This window comes from Moschus berezovskii, chromosome 22 (genome assembly GCF_049115385.1).
Source record: "Moschus berezovskii isolate FMDL1 chromosome 22, NW_MosBer_1.0, whole genome shotgun sequence".
NCBI classification, from domain to species: domain Eukaryota; kingdom Metazoa; phylum Chordata; class Mammalia; order Artiodactyla; family Moschidae; genus Moschus; species Moschus berezovskii.
Genome location: NC_142481.1, coordinates 5,415,660 through 5,440,331, shown reverse-complemented (window position 1 = coordinate 5,440,331; position 24,672 = coordinate 5,415,660). Strand labels below are relative to the sequence as shown.

The 24,672-nt window shown below is 45.2% G+C and overlaps 1 protein-coding gene across 1 annotated transcript in view; it reads left to right on the top strand.

The window, feature by feature from the left end:
- Nucleotides 1–2,997: 2,997 nt before the first annotated feature.
- LOC129546432 (uncharacterized) overlaps nt 2,998–24,672 on the top strand; it is a 31,611-nt gene continuing 9,936 nt past the window's right edge. The window contains exons 1-3 of the mRNA XM_055411376.2: nt 2,998–3,060; nt 13,143–13,228; nt 17,796–17,922. Of these exons, the coding sequence (XP_055267351.2) occupies nt 13,214–13,228; nt 17,796–17,922 (142 nt within the window). The 5' untranslated portion in view covers nt 2,998–3,060; nt 13,143–13,213. The remainder of the gene's footprint in view (nt 3,061–13,142; nt 13,229–17,795; nt 17,923–24,672) is intronic.

Below are 24,672 nucleotides of genomic sequence, written 5' to 3'. Positions count from 1 at the left end.
ACCGTATTTCCTCAAGATTCCCCCCAAAATTCTTATCGGGGAGAATCCATACAGCAGTAATGAATTTGGTAAAATTTTGGACTTTCTTACTATATATTTATAGTAACTTACTTATAATCATATAAGAGATAATTCATTTTAGGAATAAATAAGTCTTTAGTTTTTCAACAATTAACCTGTTATATTATTAAGGCAGTATGATTATGTCAAGTGTGTTGAGACTTAATAACGTGTGGAAATGACCCATTATCTTCAGTATGTATTTAATTGAGTTTTCTTGAGAAGGTGACATTATTTTTAATGACATTTCCGCAAGGTTTGAAAACTTTTATAGCTTTCTTTGAGAATTTCATGATGGTCTCTGCAAAGAAATGAGTAAGATGAAGGGGCAGACTTCCTTAGCTGTGGTTCATTCATATCTGTCTTTCATGGGTAAACAGGGCCACTAAAATATCAAATTCAATGGTGTGTGAATTAGAATCAGTGAGGGACAGAGAATCACGTATAAAGCTAAGACATCATTCTTATTAGGGTGCCCTTCTGTATATAGGCCACCTTGGGTTATAGGACTGAACGCTGTACCATCTGACCATGAAAAGGGCAGGCTAGACATTATGGGACTTGGGCTTTTCTTGGGAGGAGGGTTGACAGGTTATTGGGGACTGATTGATTATATGGGAGACATTATAACAGGGAAATGCTGGTCGTTTTCTCCCTTAACTGGGAATTGCTGTTGTATATAAATGATTAATGGAAATTTATTCTTTGAAATTGAAGAGAGCAGTTTTCTTGAATAAAATTTAGTCAAAAGAACCAGAAAAGTATGTGTCTGTATCTGCTTCAAATTAATTGCTGCCATTTACGTTGTGAAACACTGTGTGTGTGCTTAGCCGCTCATGTTAACTCTTTGGGTCCCCATGAACTGTAGCCCGCTAGGTTCCTCTGTCCATGGGGTTCTCCAGGCTAGAAGACTGGAGTGGGTTGCCATGCCCTCCTCAAGGGGATGTTCCCACCCCAGGGAGCGAACCCAGACTCCTGCATTCTGGGTGGATTCCTTTACCATCTGAGCCACCAGTGAAGCACCAAGTACTTCTAAAGACTGACAAAATGCCTCAGCAACCAAAGGATGGAACATGCCAGTGTCTGCTGTGGCCCACTTGGGCCCGCCCCTCACGCCCAGAAGCGGAGTTTACAGCAAATGGTAGATGTAGTCGCCACTGGAAACGTGTGTACTGTTTTTTGTTCTTTTTTCTTGTGAAACTGCGCCTCTGCTCCCTATCTGTGGTCTCGGGTCACCGGTCTTTCCTACTCATCCACGCGTCCCTCCACCCCAAGTGCATTCAGTTGTGCACATGAGAGGTTTGATTCCTTTCCATGTAAAATCCTGACACACATAGTGCACGAAATATATAGTAGTTTATAGGGGAAAAGTCATTTTAGTTAAGACATGGCACGTAAAAATTTTATAAATATCCTGAAATAAGTGTTCAGGAACTAGTTTAGAATGTCAACTTTCGGGACCGGTGATGGAGCTGGAGTTTTTTCCTCCAGTGTTAGGCTTATTACTGTCCTTTTCTGGTTTATAATGACCAGAGTAATAAATTGACTACAAAGACTCTTCATTTTAGGAGATTATTTTCAGTGATACTAGTTACTTGTACCAGCACTAGAATCATTTTATCAGCACTAGCGTCAAAGAGAAATATAGAATGGTCACCATGTTCTGTCACCTCTGACTCTTTGAAACCCCATGGAGTGTAGCCCGTCAGGCTCCTCAGTCCATCGGATTTTCCGAGCAAGAATACTGGAATGGGTTGCACCTCCTAATCCTGAGGGTCCTTGACTCAGGGATTGAAGCCCCATCTCCTGCAGCTCCTTCATTGGCAGGCAAATTCTCACTGAACCACCTGGGGAGCCCCTATGGTCTGATACTAACGTAGATAATTTTCTTTGAATTAAGGAAGTGGGTTTTTGTTGGATGTTTTCCAGTCCAATGAAACCCAGTGGGGACAGTGCTGAATTTTGGATTGCTGACGTGCAGTGGGTAGTGCTGTGTAATAGTGGGAAAAAATCCTAAGAGATTGGAGAATCTGAAGACATTTGAGAGGTAATTTTACATGTTGTTCATTAAGGTTGATTGAGAGTGCTAGACTCAAGCCTGAGATGATTATATGGGACGGGTGGGGCTAGGAGCAGTTATTGTTCAGTCGTGTTGGGCTCTTAGCGACCCCATGGACTAAAGCAGCCAGGCTTCCCATCCTTCTGCATCTCCTGGAGCGTGCTGAAACTTGTCCATCCAGTCGGTGATTCCATTCAACCATCTCGTCCTCTGTTGTCCCCTTCTCCTCCTGCCTTCAGTCTTTCCCAGCATCAAGGACTTTTCTAAGACTCAGGTTTTCCCGTCAGGTGGCCCAAGTACTGGAGTTTCAGCTTCAGCTTCACTCCTTCCAATGAACATTCAGGGCTGATTTCCTTTAGGATTGACTGGTTTGCTTTCCGTGCAGTCCAAGGGACCCTCAAGACTTCTCCAGCACCACAATTCAAAAGCATCAGTTCTATGCTGAGCCTTCTTTATGGACCAACTCTCACATCCCTACCTGACTACTGGAACAACCATGGCTTTGAGATTAAGGACCTGTGTTGGCAAAGTGATGCCTTTTCTTTTTTAATACAATGTTTGGTTTTATCATAACTTTCTTTGCAAGGAGCAGGCCTGTTCTAATATTCTGGCTGCAGTCACCTTCAGAGGTGATTACAGTAATGAATTGTTTCTCCCTGCCCACCGCACCCCGAGGGCCTGCAAGCTTCGACGTGTGAGCCCCCGCGCCGGGCCGCGCCGCCCCGCCCACTGCGCCCGGAGTCCCAGCCCCCCACGCCCCGAAGCTCCTCCTCACACTCCCGCTGTCCCCACGCGTGTTCGGCTTCGTTCAACGCCCAGCCCCACGACGGCCAGGCTCCGCTGAGTCCCCGCCCCCAGGCCGCTCCGCCCTTTCACTGCGCCTGCGCGCAGCGGCCATAAAGACGGAAGCGGAGCGCGGCGAGTGGAGGTCTCAGCTCAGCGTGAGTTTCTCTCTACTCAAACCTGTGCCTTCAGTCTCTTTTCCTCAGTATCCCGAGTCTCAGATTCGCTAGTGACTAAATCCCTGCGCCCGTCCCCCCATCCCCAGCAAGTTCGGACGTCTTGGTGAGCGGCAAGGGGGCGCCTCCATTTTGCTTTAAAGTCGCTCTGAAGCCGCTTCCAGCTTTTGGTCCACAGAGTCGCTGCGTTTCGCACCTCTTTCCTGCTTCAAACCATTTACTGACCTCACTGACCCCTCTGCCCTTCCTACACCGCATACAGTTCTCTTTGGCGAGGTGGGTTTAATAGCTCCGCGGCCCCCAGCCTGGTCATCTCAGCCCCTGTCCGCGCCGATCTCCGCGCTCCCGGAGAGGCCGCGTTGTCTCCCGGGTCGTGGGATTCTGGAGAACCAGCTCCTCTGCTGAGACCCCCTCTCACCTCAGCTCTCCTCAGGCGGGTCCTTCCGCCCCGCAGGCCTTGCCTTCATAGTGATATTGCCCTGACCCGTGTCGGGGAAGGTGACCTGCGCCAGCCACATGACACCCGAGGTTCTTTCGTCCCAAATTCCACCCGTTGCAGATTGGCTCTTGGGGGAGGGAGGCTTCTTATCCAGTCTCCATCCCTGCAATTAGGAGGCCAGTGGGGTCAGAAGCAGCAGAGACAGCGACTCCTAGAGAAATAGATAATTGAGAAAAGCATGAGGGAGAAGTGATGGCAATGAAGAGAATTGTGAGGAACTTCGAAGAGACAACAGCACGAAAAAGAATTGACCTTGAAAGTAGCGGTTAGGGAAAAAGTTTAGAGAAAAGCAGGATTTCCTGAGAGTTAAAGGTGAGCAAGAAAGGGAGGTGGTGTTGCTCATTCCGAGTCTTTATGACCCCTCTATTTCCCAGAGTTTGCTCAAATTCTTGATCGTTGACTCGGTGATGGTATCTCACCATCTCGTCCTCTGCCGTCCCCTTCTATAGCCTTCAAGGAAGAGGGGCTGTAAATCAGGGGTCCCAAAGAGGGCGACAGTGGAGACGCAGTTCACACAGAGAGCCCGCAAAGGGGATACAAGATTGGGTTTACAGAGTAATATCCTGCTGGGAGAGAAAGGGGACTCCTAGTAATTGGAGGAGCTGAGAAAGGAAGCTGAGAGGAAGCATAGCCACTTGGGGGTGCCAGAGAGTTGGGAGGAAGGGAGACCAGAGATGGAGGAAGAAAGGCAGAAATATGGAGATTGAGGATCACTCAATACTTTGGCCACCTCATGCGAAGAGTTGACTTATTGGGAAAGACTGATGCTGGGAGGGATTGGGGGCAGGAGGAGAAGGGGACGACAGAGGATGAGATGGCTGGATGGCATCACTGACTCGATGGACATGAGATTGAGTGAACTCCCGGAGTTTGTGATGGACAGGGAAGCCTGGCGTGCTGTGATTCATGGGGTCACAAAGAGTCGAACAAGACTGAGCGACTGAAATGAAGTGAACTGAGGGAGGCTGGAGCGAAAGCATCTTGACGGGGAACAGATGGCAGAGAGAGGCCGGATGGAAGAAGCAGAGAGGAGGACAGGCACAGCAGGAGAACCGAGGGGAGGAGGAAGTGAGACGGAGGAAGGGGTGGTATCTCACCATCTCATCCTCTGCCGCCCCCTTCTGTAGCCTTCAAGGGAGAGGGGCTGTAAATCAGGGGTCGCAAAGAGGTCAACAGTGGAGACGCAGTTCACACAGAGAGTCCGCAAAGGCGATACAAGAGTTGGGACCTTGGCTTACAGAGTAATATCCTGCTGGGAGAGGAAGGGGACTCCTCGTTATTTGAGGAGCTGAGAAAGGAAGCTGAGAGGAAGCATAGCCACCTGGGGGTGCCAGAGAGGGGAGGAAGGGAGGGCAGAGATGGAAGAAGAAAGGCAGAAATTCATGGAGATTTAGGATCTTCAAGGAGGTTGGATTAGAAGTATTTTACAGGGAACAGATGGCAGAGAGAGGCCGGATGGGAGTCAGGGAAGAAGTAAGAGAGGAAGACAGGCACAGCCAGAGAGCAGAGGGGAGGAGAAAGGGAGAGGGAGAAAGAAGTAGGGAAACAGATAAACCAAATGAAGTGGAAACAAGTAGTGTAGAGGTGGGGGAGGGGACTAGATCCAGGAGAGTGCTGAATTGGTTGGATAAGGATTATGAAGTCGTGATACGTTGATTTTTGGTTTTAGAATCTACCAAGTTTAGAACTTTCTCTTTTAAATTATACAGATGAAAATGAGAATTGCAAAACTTCTGTTTGTAAGGCTTGTGTGTGTTGTAATTTTCTGTATTAAAAGATAACATCCACGTGCAGAGGCTGTAGAGTTGGGGGCTGCGGCAGTGACTTGATTCCCTCAGAGGTGAGTCACCCCCTTCCGTTTTCCTGGTGCAGAGTAGAGGTTATGGAGAGGAGAAGTGGGGCAAGAACTGACTCTCTTACTATGTCATGCCTTTTCCAGGCACATTAAACATATTCTTTGTGAGGGTTTAACTTTTTGCTTTCTCCTTTCTTTATATTTCATTTTTTGTATCTTGGGATAAAGACTAGTTCACTGAACACCTACCTTCTTGTAAACAATTATTCACGTCTGAAGTAAGATTTGGTGGACTCCTGTAATTAATTCATGTCATTCTTTTCTAAATATTCTATATTCTCAATTTTTTGCCTTGCACCAGATTCTTAAGTGAAAAAATTTTTTAATAAGCTGATTCACTTTAGGTTTGTTTTACATGTTTTAGAGGCCCATTTGCTGTTTCTTGTTTATGTTATATCTTGAAAACATTTTTTGGTAACTAATAAATAGTTATAGACCTTTGTGATGACTACTTCGTATGAATGTCAGTGATCTTTTATATTAAGTCACGACCTTATTTAAACAGTTAGTCTGATACTGCATTTTCCTTTCTTTTATGTGATCTGGTAACTAGGGAGCTATGAACTGATCTGATGATGCCTCCTCAGGACCAGAAGCTGAGCAACATTGACCCCTGAAATGATTGGCCAAATTGGGTGTGACTGTTTGTGGCAGTTTTTCTTGGAGGGAGAGCCCACTTGTTATGAGAACTTGAAATGGGTCCCAGTCTTCCAAAATGAAAAATGACAGTAATAGGATGGAGGCGGGAGTATAGGCTCAGAGTCAGAGAGAATCATGAGCCGTCTTCGGTGAATAAAGGTCGATGTGAAGGGAGGCCTCCCACCTCCGCTGGCTTCCCCGTGTCCTCAGGGCAGCATCCTGACTCCTCAGGTGTCTCCACAGCCCTTGTCATCCTCAGGTCGCTGCCAGGGTCTCCAGCCCCACCCTGGGAGCCGACCCTGTTCTCATGGTCAGTCTGTCCTGGTCACGTTCACTTAGTCCTTGTTCACAGACACCAGAACCTTCTCTGTCTCGGATCTTGGTTTCCATGTCTGCCTTTGGTCATTATATCACTGTTGCCCTTGCTCTTTCTGTTCCTTCCAGTCTAGGCCGGAGAGGTCTCCCCATCTCCCTCTGATATTCGCTGTCATGTTAACCAGGTTTACTCTTTCTGTATTAATCACCCTCATCAGAGATGCCCTTCTTTAATTATTTGGAGTCTTTCCTCTTTTCCCTTCATTGAAGGATGCCCTATGTTCCTCTTCCTCCCAGGATGCTTGCAGCATCTCACGCTGAGGGTGAGGACTGGGAAAGTGGGTTGGGCTGACGAATCCTCAGGGGTAACAGAGAGGACAGGGTAGGTGATGATGGTTCCTGTATCCGTTCTGGACATTTCAAGTCTCATTGATCCTTAAGTGATCTTCATTGATGCTTAAGTGGTCACTTCATTACTCAAAAACAAAAAGATGTGAGGAATCCTGAAAAACCTGATAGATCTAGAGTCTTGAGGTGTCCCCATGTTTTAGTCTGCAGTGTCACTGCTCATTGCAGTCCCCAGGTCTTCTAAGCTCTGTCCATCCAGGGACCGGTTGCCGTCTTGGATAACAGCTTTGCCTTGCAGCAGAACAGCTGCTCAGCGGCGGATGCTGAGTTTACTGTGATTAAACTGGTCAGTATCTTAAGGGAGTATGTAGGAGACAATACCTCCGTATCCCCAAACCACCCTCCCCCCTTTAATAAGCTGGGATATCTTCCAGTTGGTTATGAGCAGGGAGAACAGGAGCCAGTGAGATTGGAGCCTCTCTCTCCTTGTGACTTCTTTACTGAACTCGTCCAACCATCCCTCAACTACTTAATGTCCCTGTTGCTGACAGGTTTTCCCAAAATGACCAGCTTCTTGGTCTCCATACCGAGTGCCCAGTGTCCTGGATTTGCATCTAGGGCACCTTTCTGTTGCAGTGCCCACGCCTGGAGGTCTCTGCTCTTGTTCAGCTGTGCACGGAGAAGAGGTAGAAAAATGGGAGAAAGTGAAGGGCAGCATGTCAGAGTTTCCAGGAGGGTTGTGAGAGCAGGAGTGCGCCTTTTAATGAACCGGATAAATGGTGTGTGTGTGTGTGTGTGTGAGAGAGAGAGAGACAAGCATAGTTGTGGGATCATGGGGTGTGTGGGCCTGTTGACAAAGGCAGTCTCAGTTCTGGCTGGAGGCCCTGGACGTGGGCTCATGGCTAATTGTGGGCTTCATGGAATGGTGGGTATGCCAGTGTCTTTGCTCAGTTTCCCTGGACACAGATGCTGTGACTGAGGTTTGCCTGCCTGGGTTTCATTGGGAATCTCGTGATCACACCTGTGGGGGAAGGAAGAACATGGGATTGGGAAGAAGAATGTTATCCTGCAGTGAGTTCGAAGCAAGGCCTGAGCTGAGCCCACAGGGAGGTCTGGGTCCAAGAGGGTGGGCACAGTGGTCGCAGGGAAGGGGGCCGGGATCCAGGAGGTACCCCACAGAACTGCCTCCGCACAGTGACGTTTTTGTGGTCTTTCAGTTCAGTTCAGTCGCTCAGTCGTGTCCAACTCTCCGCGACCCCATGAATCACAGCACGCCAGGCCTCCCTGTCCATTACCAACTCCCGGAGTTCACTCAAACTCATGTCCACAGAGTCGGTGATGCCATCCAGCCATCTCATTCTCTGTCGTCCCCTTCTCCTCCCGCCCCCAACCTTTCCTAGCATCAGAGTCTTTTCCAGTGAGTCAACTCGTCACATGAGGTGGCCAAAGTATTGGAGTTTCAGCTTTAACATCAGTCCTTCCAATGAACACCCAGGACTGATCTCCTTTAGAATGGACTGGTTGGATCTCCTTGCAGTCCAAGGGACTCTCAAGAGTCTTCTCCAACACCACAGGTCAAAAGCATCAATTCTTTGGCGATCAGCTTTCTTCACAGTCCAACTCTCACATCCATACATGACCACGGGAAAAACCATAGCCTTGACTAGACAGACCTTTGTTGGCAAAGTAATGTCTCTGCTTTTAATATACTATCAAGGTTGGTCAGAACTTTTCTTCCAAGGAGTAAGCATCTTTTAATTTCATGGCCACAGTCAGCATCTGCAGTGATTTTGGAGCCCCCCAAAATAAAGTCTAACACTGTTTCCACTGTTTTTCCATCTATTTCCCATGAAGTGATGGGACCAGATGCCATGATCTTCGTTTTCTGAATGTTGAGCTTCAAGCCAAACTTTTCACTCTCCTCTTTCACTTTCATCAAGAGGCTTTTGAGTTCCTCTTCACTTTCTGCCATAAGGGTAGTGTCATCTGCATATCTGAGGTTATTGATATTTCTCCCAGCAATCTTGATTCCAGCTTGTGCTTCTTCCAGCCCAGCGTTCCTCATGATGTACTCTGAATATAAGTTAAATAAGCAAGGTGACAATATACAGCCTTGACGTACTCCTTTTCCTATTTGGAACCAGTCTGTTGTTCCATGTACAGTTCTGACTGTTTCTTCATAACCTGCAAACAGGTTTCTCAAGAGGCAGGTCAGGTGGTCTGGGATTCCCATCTCTTTCAGAATGTTCCACAGTTTATTGTGATCCACACAGTCAAAGGCTTTGGCATAGTCAATGAAGCAGAAATAGATGTTTTTCTGGAACTCTCTTGCTTTCTCCATGATCCAGTGGATGTTGGCAATTTGATCTCTGGTGCCTCTGCCTTTTCTAAAACCTGCTTGAACATGTGGGAGTTCATGGCTCACATATTGCTGAAGCCTGGCTTGGAGAATTTTGAGCATGACTTTACTAGCGTGTGAGATGAGTGCAGTTGTGCGGTAGTTTGAGCATTCTTTGGCATTGCCTTTCTTTGGGATTGGAATGAAGACTGACCTTTTCCAGTCCTGTGGCCACTGCTGAGTTTTCCAAATTTGCTAGCATATTGAGTGCAGCACTTTCACAGCATCATCTTTCAAAATTTGAAATAGCTCAATTGGAATTCCATCACCTCAACTAGCTTTGTTCGTAGTGATGCTTTCTAAGGCCCACTTGACTTCACATTCCAAGATGTCTGGCTCTAGGTCAGTGATCACGTTATCATGACTATCTTGGTCGTGAAGATCTTTTTTGTACAGTTCTTCTGTGTGTTCTTGCCACCTCTTCTTAATATCTTCTGCTTCTGTTAGGTCCATACCATTTCTGTCCTTTATGGAGCCTATCTTTGCATGAAATGTTCCCTTGGAATCTCTAATCTTCTTGAAGAGATCTCTTGTTTTTCCTATTCTGTTGTTTTCCTCTATTTCTTTGCATTGATCACTGAGGAAGGCTTTCTTATCTCTCCTTGCTATTCTTTGGAACTCTGCATTCAGATGCTTATATCTTTCCTTTTCTTCTTTGCTTTTCGCTTCTCTTCTTTTCACAGCTATTTGTAAGGCCTCCTCAGACAGCCATTTTGCTTTTTTGCATTTCTTTTCCATGGGGATGGTCTTGGTCCCTGTCTCCTGTACAATGTCCCGAACCTCCATCCAGAGTTCATCAGGCATTCAATCTATCAGATCTATTCCCTTAAATCTATTTCTCACTTCCACTGTATAATCGTAAGGGATTTGATTTAGGTCATATCTGAATGGTCTAGTGGTTTTCCCTACTTTCTTCAATTTAAGTCTGAATTGTGGTCTTTAGGGAGGGCTTCCCTGGTGGCTCAGAGGTTAAAGCTTCTGCCTGCAATGCGGGAGACCCGGGTTCGATCCCTGGGTCGGGAAGATCCCCTGGATAAGGAAATGGTAACCCACTCCAGTATTCTTGCCTGGAGAATCTCATGGACGGAGAAGCCTGGTAGGCTACAGTCCACGGGGTCGCAAAGAGTCGGACACGACTGAGCGACTGAATGGAACGACTGAACGGAGGGAGGGCGATAATTAAGTCTGCAACCCATGGAATAATTGTCGGTAAAACCCCAGAGATCACTTCGTGGGTTACCTTTGGTATTTTGTGTTGTTTTGAGTTGCTCATGAAGAAGGTTTCAGATGCATTTGGAAGGTAAAAAAAAAAAACAGCTTGGAGTGTTTCTGTGGAAGTCTCATTGAGACGTGTGCATCAGCCTACACATCTGTGTTTTATTATTAGAGTTTGGAGATAACAGTCTGGGGGCTGGCTGGGGTCACTGACTAAAATGAAGATGCCTTGAGTCTGGTTGGTGTTTGGCTGTCTTGTGTATTATTCCATGATAAACGCGGGAGTTGTTAAGACTTTGAACTTTCTCGGATTTGCAGAGCAGGATGGGTCGATTATTACTAGGTGTCTGGGGAGTGTGTTGGACCAGATGGAGGTTTGAAAGTTTCTTTTGGCCCTGAAGGGAATTGATTGGCCCTGGGCTTTGATGGCAGAAGGATTTCGTCAGGGTGGGGCCTTCAAATCACCTGATGTCGGGAAGGAGTATTCCTAGAATCCGGAGACCTCAACTATGCAGCAGCCTACACTACAAAGGCTTGTTCTGGACGTTCAGTGCGGAGGTTCCCCAATGATTAAAAACAGAACATACATAGGATCTCGCATTCTCACTCCTGATTCTATTTCCAAAGGAAGAAAAATCAGAATTTTAAAAAATGTTTATGTATTTGGCTTTGCCTGCGTCCTGCAAGATCTTTGGTTTCAGTGCATAGATTCTCTAGTTGTGGTGCTCGGGCTTAGTTGCTCCACCGCATGTGGGATCTTAGTACCCCCACCAGCAATTGAACCACATCCCCTGTGGAGCTTGGCAGGTTCTTAACCACTGGGCCACTGGGGAAGTCCTGTGCAAACCAGTGTTATGAGGGAGTTACCTGCACTCTGATACCAATACTGCATGTTTCACAGCAGCCATGTGTTGTAGAAACAACCTGAATGTCTGTTGTCATCTAAGTGGATAATGAAAACACGTGTGTATGAGACAGTCTGTGTCCTGGGGCCCTTTACTGCAGTGCCTGCACCTGGATGATCGTCTCCTTTAGCAACAGACCACAACGAAAGTGTAACGGAATGAAGAGACTATAACCACACTCATGTGCCGTCAGCAGTTCTGAACAATAAGGAAGAAAAGGGCTAAAACCAACTGTTATCTGAGTCTCCAGAAGCAAAAGAGGTCACTGCCTGTTACCCCCTGCCCACAGCACTACCAGGGGATCTGGGGGTTCAGATCACCTCAGCTTCTGACATTAACCACCAAAGCACACCTACCTGCACACTCACTTAAGGGACCAGCTTGCTCCCCTTTTCGGGAGGAGCAAGGACACTCACTTCTTGTTCTCACTTCCGCTTACTGCAGCAGGAGTCCCAATAAAGCCTTTCCTTAATTTCTCCTCTGATGTCTTAACTATTTCTATTGATTAAAGATCCCAAGCATCCAGGTTGGTAACATAAGTGTCAGTAAGTGTTAGTAAGTGTTAGTCATTCAGTTGTGTCTGACTCTTGCAACCCCTTCAAGGCTCCACTCCATGGGATTCTCCAGGCAGGGATACTGGAGTGAGCTGCCATTCTCTTCTCCAGGGCGTCTTCCCGACTGAGGGATCGAACCCAGGTCTCTAGCATTGCCAGCGGATTCTTTACCATCTGAGCTACCAGAGAAGTCCTGGTTGGTAGCATACACGCAGAGAAATGCAAACACATACATAATGACATATTATGCACCCATAAAAATGGTGATTTTTGTCACTTGGGACTACTTGGATGAATGTAGAGAATGTTGTGCTAAGTGAATTAAGGCAAATAGGAAAAGAGTGATGGCATGTGCTCGCTGACATGTGCTCGCTTGCATGTGGAATGTAAAAAAGTGAAGCCACTATTAGCAGACAGTGGGATGGTGGTTATCTGGCGCTGAGAGGTGGGGAAGATGGGGAGATGTTGGTCAAAGGTAGAGACTTTTGAGTTGTAAAATGTGTGCATCCTGGGGAGGTGTGTGCCGCACGCTGCCCGTAGTTAATCCTATTCTGTTACTGCATGCTGGGAATTTGTCAGGAGAGTACATCGTCAGTGTTGTCACCACACACAGAACATGGGAATTTGGAGGTGATGGATGTGTTGTTTCATGGATTATGATAAATATTTCACAGTGTAGACATCTGTCACATGGTCACATCGTGCATGGTTTGTATATACTTCCCTTCTTCTTAGTCCGTTCTATGTCAGCCAGGCTGGAAAAGAAGAAAGTGGGAGGTAGGCTGGACTTGACCCCTTGAGTGGTGTTCAACCCAGGCTTCACATGAGATCATGAGGCATTTTGTCCGGGCATGTTTTGTACCCCTTCCCCAACAGACACGCTCCTCAGGTTCTCGTGTGGGGCTCGCCCCAGGAATGTGCACAGAGCCACAGATGATTCCGGTCTGGATCCTGCATTGAGCACCAGGGCTCTTAGCCTCCACTTCTGAGACTGAGATCAGGCCCTGCGGGAGGGGAGGGTGCTCTGCTCTGAGTGGGGCTGGACCAGGGCCTGCTGTGTGACCTGAAGGGGATCGTGGAGTCAGCGGAGGTGCCCCCTGCTGATGTGTGCATGAGACCTCACCAGGAGGGGAGTGAGATCTGAGGGAAAGTGTGGGAAAGTCCCATGTTGGACTTTGTGCGGGGAGTTGACTGTCCTGAGTCCCTCCTGAGACAGTGGGCACAAAGGACTGTCTGTTCCTCGTGGTGAGGGCTTTGCTGTGTGTGTGGTTGGAGCTCAGGAAGGGGGTGTGTTTACCCTAAGCATTAAACACCGTGTTTTCCACTTTCATGATAGACCTCTGAAGACCCGTGTTACCTGAGGAAGAAGCCCAGAAGAGGAGGAAGGTGAAAGAAAACGTGTCAGAAATGGCTCTTTCTCAGGTAAGGTCATATTCTCAGTGGATTCAGTCTGTCCTTCCTGAAATACCAGTCTTTGGACTCGCTAATTGTGTCTGACTCTGGAGTATCCTGTCTGACTCCTGTACATGCACACTCACACTGGGCCTTCCCTCAAAACCTGTCATCTCCACTTAGATCCCGTCTTCCCATGACCCAGTGACCCGGCCCTTGTGAGAAGGCTCCCCTGGGCACCGTCCTGGGCAGGGCTTCTCACCCACGGCTTGGAGACGGGGCCTCAGTGCTGTTGGACAGCAGGGATTGCTTAGGGCCGATCTGGATGTGCTGTCTGCTTTCTGTCAACCTGGATAAAGAAGCAGCACATAGACATGAGGTGTTAACATGGACAGTACATGCCAAAACTTGGGAAAGAGGCCAATGAGGGGGAAGCAGTCCTGACTTTTTATAGTACATTTAAAACTAAATGAGGACTCCTTGAAAATCTTAAGTGTTTGGGAGTGAAATGAAAAGTTCAGAAAGAGATGTCAGTGCTAGGCAGTGTTTCATTATAGCATCTAATTTAAACTATGAAATATAGTTTGCTAATTATTTATTTTTCCTTTCTGGCCACACGATGCAGCTTGCAAGGTCTTAGTAACCTGAGGAGGCATTGAACCTGAAACCTGGTGGTGCAAGTGCAAGATCTTAAACCCTGGACTGGCAGGGAATTGCCCCAGCTTTCCTAATCTTGATGCAGTATTTGGTCATGGAATGAAAAGATAAACTTTGGATTCTGTTAATAACTACATACCTAACATTAGTTAAGAAGCAACAGTTAGAACTGGACATGGAAGAACAGACGGGTTCCAAATAGGAAAAGGAGTATGTTAAGACTGTATATTGTCACCCTGCTTATTTAACTTATATGCAGAGTACATCGTGAGAAACACTGGGCTGGAAGAAACACAGGCTGGAATCAAGATTGCCGGGATAAATATCAATAACCTCAGATATGCAGATAACACCACCCTTCAGGCAGACAGTGAAGAAGAACTAAAGAGCCTCTTGATGAAAGTGAAAGAGGAGAGTGAAAAAGTTGGCTTAAAGCTCAACATTCAGAAAATGAAGATCATGTCATCCGATCCCATCACTTCATGGCAAATAGATGGGAAAACTGTGGAAACAGTGGCTGACTTTATTTTGGGGGGGTTCCAAAATCAGTGCAGATGCTGATTGCAGCCATGAAATTAAAAGACGCTTACTCCTTGGCAGGAAAGTTATGACAACCTAGACAGCATATTAAAAAGCAGAGACATTACTTTGCCAACAAAGGTCCATCTAGTGAAGGCTATGGTTTTTCCAGTGTTCAAGTATGGATGTGAGACTTCGACTATAAAGAAGGCTGAGTGCCAAAGAATTGATACTTTTGAACTGTGGTGCTGGAGAAGACTCTTGAGAGTCCCTTGGACTGCAAGGATGTCCAACCAGTCCATCCTGAAGGAGATCAGTCATGGGTGTTCATTGGAGGGACTGATGTTGAAGCTGAAACTCCAGTACTTTGGCCACCTGATGTGAAGAGCTGACTCATTTGAAAAGACCCTGATGCTGGGAAAGATTGAGGGCAGGAGGAGAAGGGGACGACTGAGGATGAAATGGTTGGATGGCATCACCAACTCAATGGATATGGGTTTGGGTGGACTCCAGGAGTTGTTGATGGACAGAGAGGCCTGGTGTGCTGCGGTTCTTGGGTCACAAAGAGTTGGACACGACTGAGTGACTGAACTGAACTGAACCTAACATTAAGAATAAGATCATATTACTATATTTGAATTTATTTTTCTGCTGTACTGGCTCTTTATTGCTTCAGTGGCTTTTATTTATTTCTGGCAAGTGGTGACCACTTTCTGGTTGCAGTGTGCAGGCTTCTCATTGTGTTGGCTTCTGCCATCTTACAGCACAGGCTGTAGAGAGTGCTGCCTTCACTAGTTTCACCTGCTGGGCTCTAGAGCTCTGGCTCAGAAATTGAGGCTCACGGGCTTAGTTGCCCGTTGGCATGTGGGATATTAGTGGACCAGGGATCAAACCTGTGTCTCTTGTACTGTCCAGTGTATTCTTTACCACTGAGCCACCAGTGAAGCCCTCATATTATTTGTAAATACAGGTATTTTTCTACTGATTAGAATAAATCTTCTGTATATTATTTTCTGCTTGTATTTTCATTTTTTTGAGCTAGTATAAGATAATATTGAGGACTTCCCTGGTAGTACAGTGGATAAGAATGTGCCTGCCAATGTATGGTGCACGGATCCCATCCCGGGTCCAGGAAGATGCCTCAGAGTAACTACGCCCATGCGCCACAACTGCTGAGCGGGAGCTCTGGAGCCCGGGAGCCATAACTTCTGAAACCCACACACTCTAGAGCCTGTGCTCCAAAACAAGAGAAGCCACTGCAATGAGAAGCCCATGCACTGCAGCTGCAAATACAGAAAGCCTCCTCACAGCAACAAAGGCCCAGTAAAACAAAAATAAATAACTTAAAAATACATAGAATGGAGACAAATTACTGAAATACAAATTTGATGCCTTTTTAATATCCCAAAGATGCTGAAGTACACATGAATAAATGAAAATGGAAGTATCATCCCAGAATGTTTCAGAAGGCATCTCTTTGGAGTAGGAAATGGCCACCCACTCTAGTATTTTTGCCTGAAAATCCCATGAACAGGAGCATGGTGGGCTACCATGAGGTCACAAATATCTGACACAACTGAGCAACTAAGCAACAACAGCCTCCACACACAACAGAGTGAGCTCTGAAAAACAAATCTAAACCTCTGATTTACCTCCTGCAGATTCTTCAGTGACTTCCAGTTACTTTTGGAATAAAGTCCTAGATGCATAGACCTTGTGGAAAGCAGCCTCTACCCGGCATCACCCCTCTTTTGTTTCCTGTGTCCCAGTCAGACTGGCTGGCTTTCTGTTACTCTATACCTTCCTGCCTCAGAGCCGGCGCTCAGGCTGTTCTCTCTGCTTGCAACACTCTTCCATTTCCCACCTTGCCAATCCTGAGTGTTTCCACCTCACAGAGACCTTGTCTGATTTCTTGATGTAGGTCAAGACCTTCCAGTAAATCTTCTCTTAGCACCAGACCTGTTTCAGAGCACATGTTGCAATAGTGATGTTAAAATTGTGGATGTAATTGGGTGGCTGGCTGCTAAAATGTAAGCTCCATAATGTTCACTGCTGTATTCCCAGTTTGGGGCCCACGTTGACACTCAGTAAATTTGGATTGAAAGAAAAAATAGGTCTTCCTTGTTTCAACCAGTTGTGTGTTTACATTTGCATGCATGAGTGCATGTATCTGTAATTCCATGGTTTTATTACAGAACATCATCTCATAAACATGTTTTATGCTTTGTAGCAGTTGCACTTGTATCTTAAGTGTTTTTATTTCCTTAAGTTTTTTTCTACCTCATCACATGAATGATGGAAATAGTAAGAGTATTGACACTGTGTGGTTGGTGGGAAGAGGTGGTGACCCTATACAGTGACCATTTCTCCTGTAGTCCTCTTTGACTCTTTGCAACCCAATGGGCCATAGCCCTTCTTACTCCTCTGTCCCTGGAATTCTCCAGCAAGCATACGGGAGTGGGTTGCCACACCCTTCTCCAGGGTGATCTTCCCCATGCAGATATCAACACCATGTCACCTGCATCACAGGCAAATTCTTTACCGCTGAACCTCTGCAGAAGACCAGATACATATGTATTATACTATGTATTATAGTGTTCCCAATGCATTCAGAAGGAAGTAGATAACAAATTAATTTGTGAAAATTTTCTGTCCATCATGTCTGTCATTTCTTGACTGACAAAAGATCTCGGATTCTATAGAGCCATTACACATCAACTTTCTTGAACTTGTTTCAGGTATTTATTCTCAGAGAACTCTGTGGATACACTTTCCTGCTCTGGTACTTAACTTGTTAATTCCTTAAGTTCAGTTGTCAGTCCCAACCACCTGACCTCAGGTGCTGTTGCCTCATTTCTTAACTGTTTGATTTGAGCGATTTCTTAGAATGACAGTTTTCTCCCCAGTCAGATGGACACAAATCTTTCTCCAACTTGCTTTTATGTTGATTCCAAGTTCATCCGTGTGAAGTCTTTAGAGTAATGCTTAGTGTGTAGGAAGTGTTGAAACACCTGTCATCAGTGTGATGATGTCATAATCATCACAATGTGTGTTGTTTTAACACCGCTGTGGACTTTGTTTGTCTGAAGACACCAGTTTTGCTGTAACTCATCTAGATAGTGAATGTCACTTAGTGTGTAGAGTGTAACACTTCTGCATAGACAACTCACTGATTGAATTTATTTGTATATTCTTCATGTATTGTCCACACAAGTGACAAATTCATGTTGATTGGAAGATATCATAGTCTTATGAAACAACAGGAAATTAGAGACCCACAGTTTGTTCCAAATAGCTTTTAATGGATCTATCAGAATATTATATTACCTGAATTGATCCTTACTTCTCTAATCTCTTCTCATTTCACGTGAAAATAAGAATCCTCCTCAGTGCCTGTTAGTGAAATGTGCTTTCATTTCAGACACAGTTGACCATTGAGGATGTGGACATCAAGTTCACTCCAGAGGAGTGGGAATGCCTGGACCCTGCTCAGAGGGCCTTGTACTGGGACGTGATGGAGGAGACCTACAGGAACCTGCTGTCTGTGGGTGAGGATCACTTCCCTGTGAAGTTGGAATCTGGTTTGGGGGAATAGCTGCATTTTCCCTCTGTGTCTCTTGGGAGCCCCTGTTTTGCTTGACTGAGTTTACAGCCTTGTTGATTCAGAGATAAAAAAAGCTTCGTGATTGGCATCAGGAGTATAAGCTTGTCCTTTCTTCAGGTGATCTGCGCACTGTGTGATACACAAGTTTCTCCACAGCTTGAGTATTTTTAAAGCTGATTTCTAACTTCGAAATATCCAATTCCCTGTTTTCCCTGTGTTCTCGGTTCAGTAGTTCTTGGAAAGGAACTAGATACATGGATGCCTGTGAGTTCAGTTGATTCAGTCGTGCCTGACTCTTTGTGACCCAGTGGACTGTAGCCGTCCAGGCTCCTCTATCCATGCGATTCTCCCAGCCAGAATACTGGAGTGGGTTCCCATGCCCTCGTCCAGGGGGATTTCCTTCTCAGGGGTCAAACCCGCATCTCCAGGGTGACAGGTGGATACTTTACCTTTGAGCCACCGGGGAAACCCAGGTATCTGCATGTTATTATTGTATATTATACTGTTTTCTGTGCATTCAATAGGATGCAGATAGTAAATTAATTTGTGAATATTTTTCTGTCTATAATTTAAATCCCTTCTTGGCTGACAGAAGAGGTGGGATTCTACACCTGGCAAAGCACGAGCGACGGGGTTTAGGTCCTCTCTAAAGCAGGCCTCTGAGCTTGCTTCTAACCTGGCTGGACAGTGCCCTGACTGTGACTGCCCTGACTGCCCGCTGTGAGCGCAAGGCTTGCAGCACCAGAGATAAGATAGGGGACAAATCTTGAGATTGTTGAGCCCTTGGAGGGTCCCTTGCCTGCTCATGCCCAGGCTTAGCAACATTATAGGTTTTGTAAGACAAACAATTAGCATTAACATAAAACCAGAGGTGCTATTTGCTCCCAAATTGCTGATGATAACAGCGTCCTGGGATTATAAGCGAGAACCCCAAACTGCAATCTTTGAAGACTCACCCATGACCCTAACATGCTGTCTGGGACCTTCTCCCCACTGGGTCTCCAGATGGGCCTGTGTCCCGAGGCTTCCCAGGGCTGTTTGCGTCTGGATGTTGGTCAGAACCCAATTTGGTGATGTATTTTCTGCTGTTTGTATTTCTCTTTGCTTTTAATGTTAGCATATTGAAAGTCAGCTTGATAATTCTATAATAAGTATTTGTATTATATATTTCTACAGAACGAGTGGCTTATTTTGTTAACAAATCTTTGAGCCTGAGATGAAAGTGACAGCTTTTGGCAAAATTTTAATTGGCCCTGTGAGCAGTATTTGTGAGACAAAATGCCACTCTAAGAAGAAAGAGGTTAAGGTTGATGAAGTTTTTATTTCCTAATGGGTTGATTCACCTTTCTACTAGTTAGCTAATACGTGGGACGTCTTCACTAGATGGTATGAGAATTGGAACCTTAGAGAGGGCTGTACCCTTAGAAGTTACTGAATATTTGTGACTGTCACCCATTGAGAAAGGATAAGAATGCCATGCTGGATGAGAGGCTGGATCCTTCTCCCTCCTACCATGAGGTACATAAAATGAAAGTGAAAATCTCTCAGTCATGTCAGACTCTTTGCAACCCCATGGACTATAGAGTCCATGGAATTCTCCAGGCCAGAATACTGGAGTGGGTAGCCTTTGCTTTCTCCAGGGGTTCTTCCCAAGCCAGGGATCGAACCCAGGTCTTCCGCATTGTAGGGGGATTCTTTACCAGCTGAGCCACCAAGGAAGTACATGAGGTACATAAAGCAAGCTTAAAATTGTCTGAAGAGAAGTTACAACTGGAAACAGAATTATTCAATTAGTGAGGATGATTGTCCATATTATATTATCAAATTATATATTAGCTGATCAGCTCCTCACTTTTTAAGTCGGCTCTCTCTTGAGCTGGCCCACATCTCTAACAGTGTCCCTTGCTGCCTTTTCTGTCTCCGTTATCTTTGTCCTGTTGTGGCCTTTGACCCCTCCCAACCCTTCTGTCTCCCTTTCTATCAGGTAGTGCCCTTCTAACTTCCCCGTCTCAGTGGCGTCGGGTGCCCAGTTTCCCCCAATCCTGCCCCCACTCTAGCAAGTTTCTTTACCCCTTCAGATTCTTCTGATCAAGTGAAGACCCCCATCTCCTCAGAGGGACAGTCTATGGTTTTTATCATCCATCTGCCCCTGTTAATCACAGTCAGTTTGAGAACTGTTTGCTCTGTGTTTTAGATATAAAACTGTGACTATAGAAAGGGAAGATAATGTTTTTGACGCAGGGATTGCTGTGATATTCTTTAGACTCTGGAGAAAACTGGATAAAATGATTTTTCCTTTTTTTTTGAAAGTAAAGAATCATTTCTTTTTGCATATGGAATAAAAACAGCTAACTTTTTAAAAGCCCTGCCTATAGAAAAGCTTGAAGTTAACCTTTACCCGGGATCCCGGATGACTCTAGTGGTAAAGAAGCTGCCTGCCAGTGTGGGAAACGCAGGAGATGTGGTTTCAATCGCTGGCTTGGGAAGATCCCCTGGAGGAGGAAATGATACCAACTCCAGTAGAGTCAGAGAGACATTTTAAATCTGTCTGGATTTATGCATGTCTCAGTGTGTGTCTTTTTTTTTGGATAATATTGCTGAGGTTTATTTGTAAATGACCTGTTATTCAGTTGGCTTTAAAAGAAAGGAAGCACTTGGGCTTCCCTGGTGTCTCAATGGTAAAGAATCCGCCTGTCAATGCAGAAGACGGGTTCACTCCCTGGTTCAGGGAGACTCCACATGCCGCAGAGCTGCTAAGCCTGTGCACCACCACTACTGAAGCCCACATGCTCTAGAGTTCGTGGTCCACAAAAGAAGTAGCTACACTGAGAAGCTCGTTTGCCACAACTAGAGAGTAGTCCCTGCTCAACACGAGAGAAAGCCAGAGCAGTGATGATGACCCAGTGAAGCCAAAAATGATAAATGAATTAAAAAGAAAAAACAAAAAAACATTAAGTGCGTACAAATCAATTAAAGAAAAATTACCCTAAATGATTTTCAGGTTCATGTGAACTGGGAAATATTCAGTATTAAATATCTAGTATTAATGTTTGCTCATCTAATTAAGCAAGGAGATCCAACCAGTCCATTCTAAAGGAGACCAATCCTGGGTGTTCATTGGAAGGACTGATGCTAAAGCTGAAACTGCAATACTTTGGTCACCTTATCCGACGAGTTGACTCACTGGAAGAGACTGATGCTAGGAAAGGTTGGGGGCGGGAGGAGAAGGGGATGACAGAGAATGCGATAGCTGAATGGCATCACCGACTCTGTGGACATGAGTTTGAGTGAACTCCGGGAGTTGGTGATGGACAGGGAGGCCTGGCGTGCTGTAATTCATGGGGTCGCGGAGAGTCGGACACGACTGAGCGACTGAACTGAACTGAACTGAGCGACTGAACTGAGTCATCCACATTGTGTAATACTTCTATTATATTGCACTCAGAGATTTAGGACTATTGATGAATATGTTTGGTGCTACCCGGAGGTGCTCTCTATAAGAAAGCAAATGTTTTTAGAAGTTATCACTGGTATTTATGTTCACCAATGTAGAAAATGCTAATAGAAAGCACAGTTCATGGTTGCTTAAGGAAAGTAAGATGTGTGTTTTCAGTAAAAAAGATGTGAGAAATGAAATTGAGTTTGGATGCTCATAGCAATGAGTGGAAGCAAATGGAAACTGGAAGCAAGGTCTTCGTTTCCCAGACCGAGAATCCTGACCATTGGACCACAGCAGCCAACAGATAGGGCTAAGGTCCCTAGTCTTGCGTGCCTAGTCAAGAAAGAATCCAGATGACGAGGCACAGGTAAAGAGTAAAGGAAAATGTTTATTGAAAGGAAAAGTACATGCAGAAAGGCGCATGGGCTAGCTGAGAGAGACAGCCCCACCTTTGGAAAGTGTCAATTCTTTTTAAAAGTACAGTTTCTAGGACTTCCTCTCTCCTCTGGCCAGTCACCTTCCTTTTTCCCCTCTGTTTAATTTGTCTCAGGACCCTCCCCTGGGGTGTGAACGCACACCCTAACCAAGATGTACCTCGAAGTGAAGGCTTCTGGGAAAAGTAAGACTCAATATGGCCTGGATTACCCTCTGAATTGACCTCAAGCAACCTTTCTGCACATGTGTAGTGTCTGCCTTGATAGACAGGGTTTTTCCCTTTCTTTGTCCTTGCCATGATTATTCCCTTGAGGTAAGAGACAAAGACCGGCTATTTCCCCTGTGTTTGTTATAGATTCCTCAACTGGAGCCCAGCTGTCTCTTGTCTCAGGGAGTGCAGAGAGAAGGGTGAGTGAGTGTAGATATCCAGTCTGGAGCCCATCTGTCTCCTACGGGAAAATTACATTTTATTAAGGAGAAGAAATTCGTTCTGACTTACAGGTGGCTGTTTACAAGTTTAAAAAGTGATTTGAAAAAAAAAGGAGAGAGAGGTTTATGGAAAGTGGACCCCAAGAAAAGAGGTCCCAACGGGTAGATCTTTCTATGATCTGTAGCAGTGTGTCATTTGACTCCTGTCAATGTTGTTGCTTGACTTTGGGGAGCATGTGATTAGGTGTTTCAAAGGAATCTAATTCCTCTTTGTCCTGCTTCTGTGCTGGATTCTGTGGGATGTCCACTTTTTGGTCCATGTAGAGCAGTGGTAACACCTCCAGAGCTGTAATTCCTGAAACCAGCCTGGTTCTCTTCCTATTTGCTGCCTTTGGGACACCCTCACTGGAAGAAGGGAAGAGAATGTCCAATCTTTGATTGCATTTGGTGTCTCAGATCCTACACAGAGCTGCCTTCAAGCTGTGTTCCTGTTCAGAACCCTCAGCTATTCCTGTTGTTACTGCTTTTGCCACAACCTTCAGGGGTGTGTTTAATAGAAATGTGGTTTGGATCTTCTGTGATTGTAACTCAGGAAACCTGTATGGACTGTGGACATTGAGATCTTCTCTTTGATCCTCAGTCTTGCATGGGATGGGTACATGAATCAGGCTCTGGGTTCCCTCCATGCTCATACTGTACAAAATGACCCGTGGTCATCCACTAAACCCCATTTTCAGGATACGACTTGTATTGATATGTTGGGGGGTGGTACTTGGGAAACCATTTATAGGTGAGATGGCTGAGTAAGGCTGTTAGTTACACAGATCAGTTCTTGTATCTCACTTGACCTTATCTTTTTAAAGTCCTGAAGTTTGTTGTAACCTTTTGTAATCAGTTCTGCCCAAGCGGGCCCTGGTGGTTAAGAACATGTTTGAATCTATAGGTCTGGGTTTCAGTCCTGCTTTGCTCATTACTTTCACGTGCCCCGGAGTTGTGTACATGAACCCTGTGAATCCACCTGTATTTGAAAATTTGAGGTAAATAGTGCTCGTAGGTGTCATAGAATTTTGACTGTTTTACCACATGGTCAGAAGTTACTTTTTTTTTTACTGAGCCATGTGGCAGGTGGGATCTTAGTTCTCCATTAGGGATGGAATCTGTACCCCCTACATTGTAAGCATATAATGCTCTCCACTGGACCATCAGGAAATTTGCCTCAAACCTTACTTTTGCTTAAAATACATATTTACTTCATGTCATGCTTATTGTGACATGTCTGTCTACATTACATCTTGTTTACTGTCAGTTTGCATTTTGTTCTGAAGAGTTTGTGTCTGACTCTCGTTAATAGGTTTTCAAATAATATTGCTTTTTTATAGCGAATTCATTACCTCTCAGCCATAAGGAACGCCTCAAAGCTTGTACTTTCCATGTCTCTTGGAGCCGATGAACCGAGTAGTGAAGGATACTGTATAGATAGGCAATTGTGATAGTGAATGGCTGTTATTTAAGTCGAGAATGTTTCATTTATTAATTCTTTGTCATTTAAAAATGAGAGTCTTTATGTTTTAGACTGTATAACCGGACATGAACCGCTTCTTGTTATAAAATGGTTGAATGTCTATCTACTGATAGATTTATAAGAGGTATTTATAAAACCGTTCTTTGTTTTTTTTGTTTATTTTTAAAATTATTTTAGGGAATTCCCCGACAGTCCAGTGGATAGGATTCAGCATTTTCACTGCAGTGATCCTGGGTTTAATCCATGGTCAGGGAACTAAGATCTCATAAGGCTTGTGATGGGGACGGAAGGGGGACTGTTTCAACAATTGTTTATTTTCACTATGCAATATTTGTTGAGCAGTTATCAACTGCCATTTATTTATGTTTTACAATATTCGTTAGAATGCTTCCTTTGGATTATTTACCATTACAGTGTATTGCCTTGCTGATCCTTGCTTGCTCAGTTGCTCAGTCCTGTCTGACTCTTTGTGATGTCATGCTCTATAGCCCACCAGTCTCCCCGTCCATGTAATTTTTACTATTTTTTATTCTCAATTATGAGAGAGAAGTGTGTTTAATACCAAGTAGAATGAGCTTCAAGATCATGTTGGGAAAGATCTTTTTCTTTGAGACGTGACATGGGTTTGCATAAAATGAATGTTTTCCTGATTGTGTCTTTGAAACTTGGCAACCCTAAAATTAATTTGAATTCTATGTGATCGCTCTTTTTTTTGTAAAGAGTTTTATTCCTTTCAGTTCAGTTCAGTTCAGTCGCTCAGTTGTGTCCAACTCTCCGTGACCCCATGAATCACAGCACGCCAGGCCTCCCTGTCCATCACCAACTCCCGGAGTACACTCAAACTCATGTCCACAGAGTTGGTGATGCCA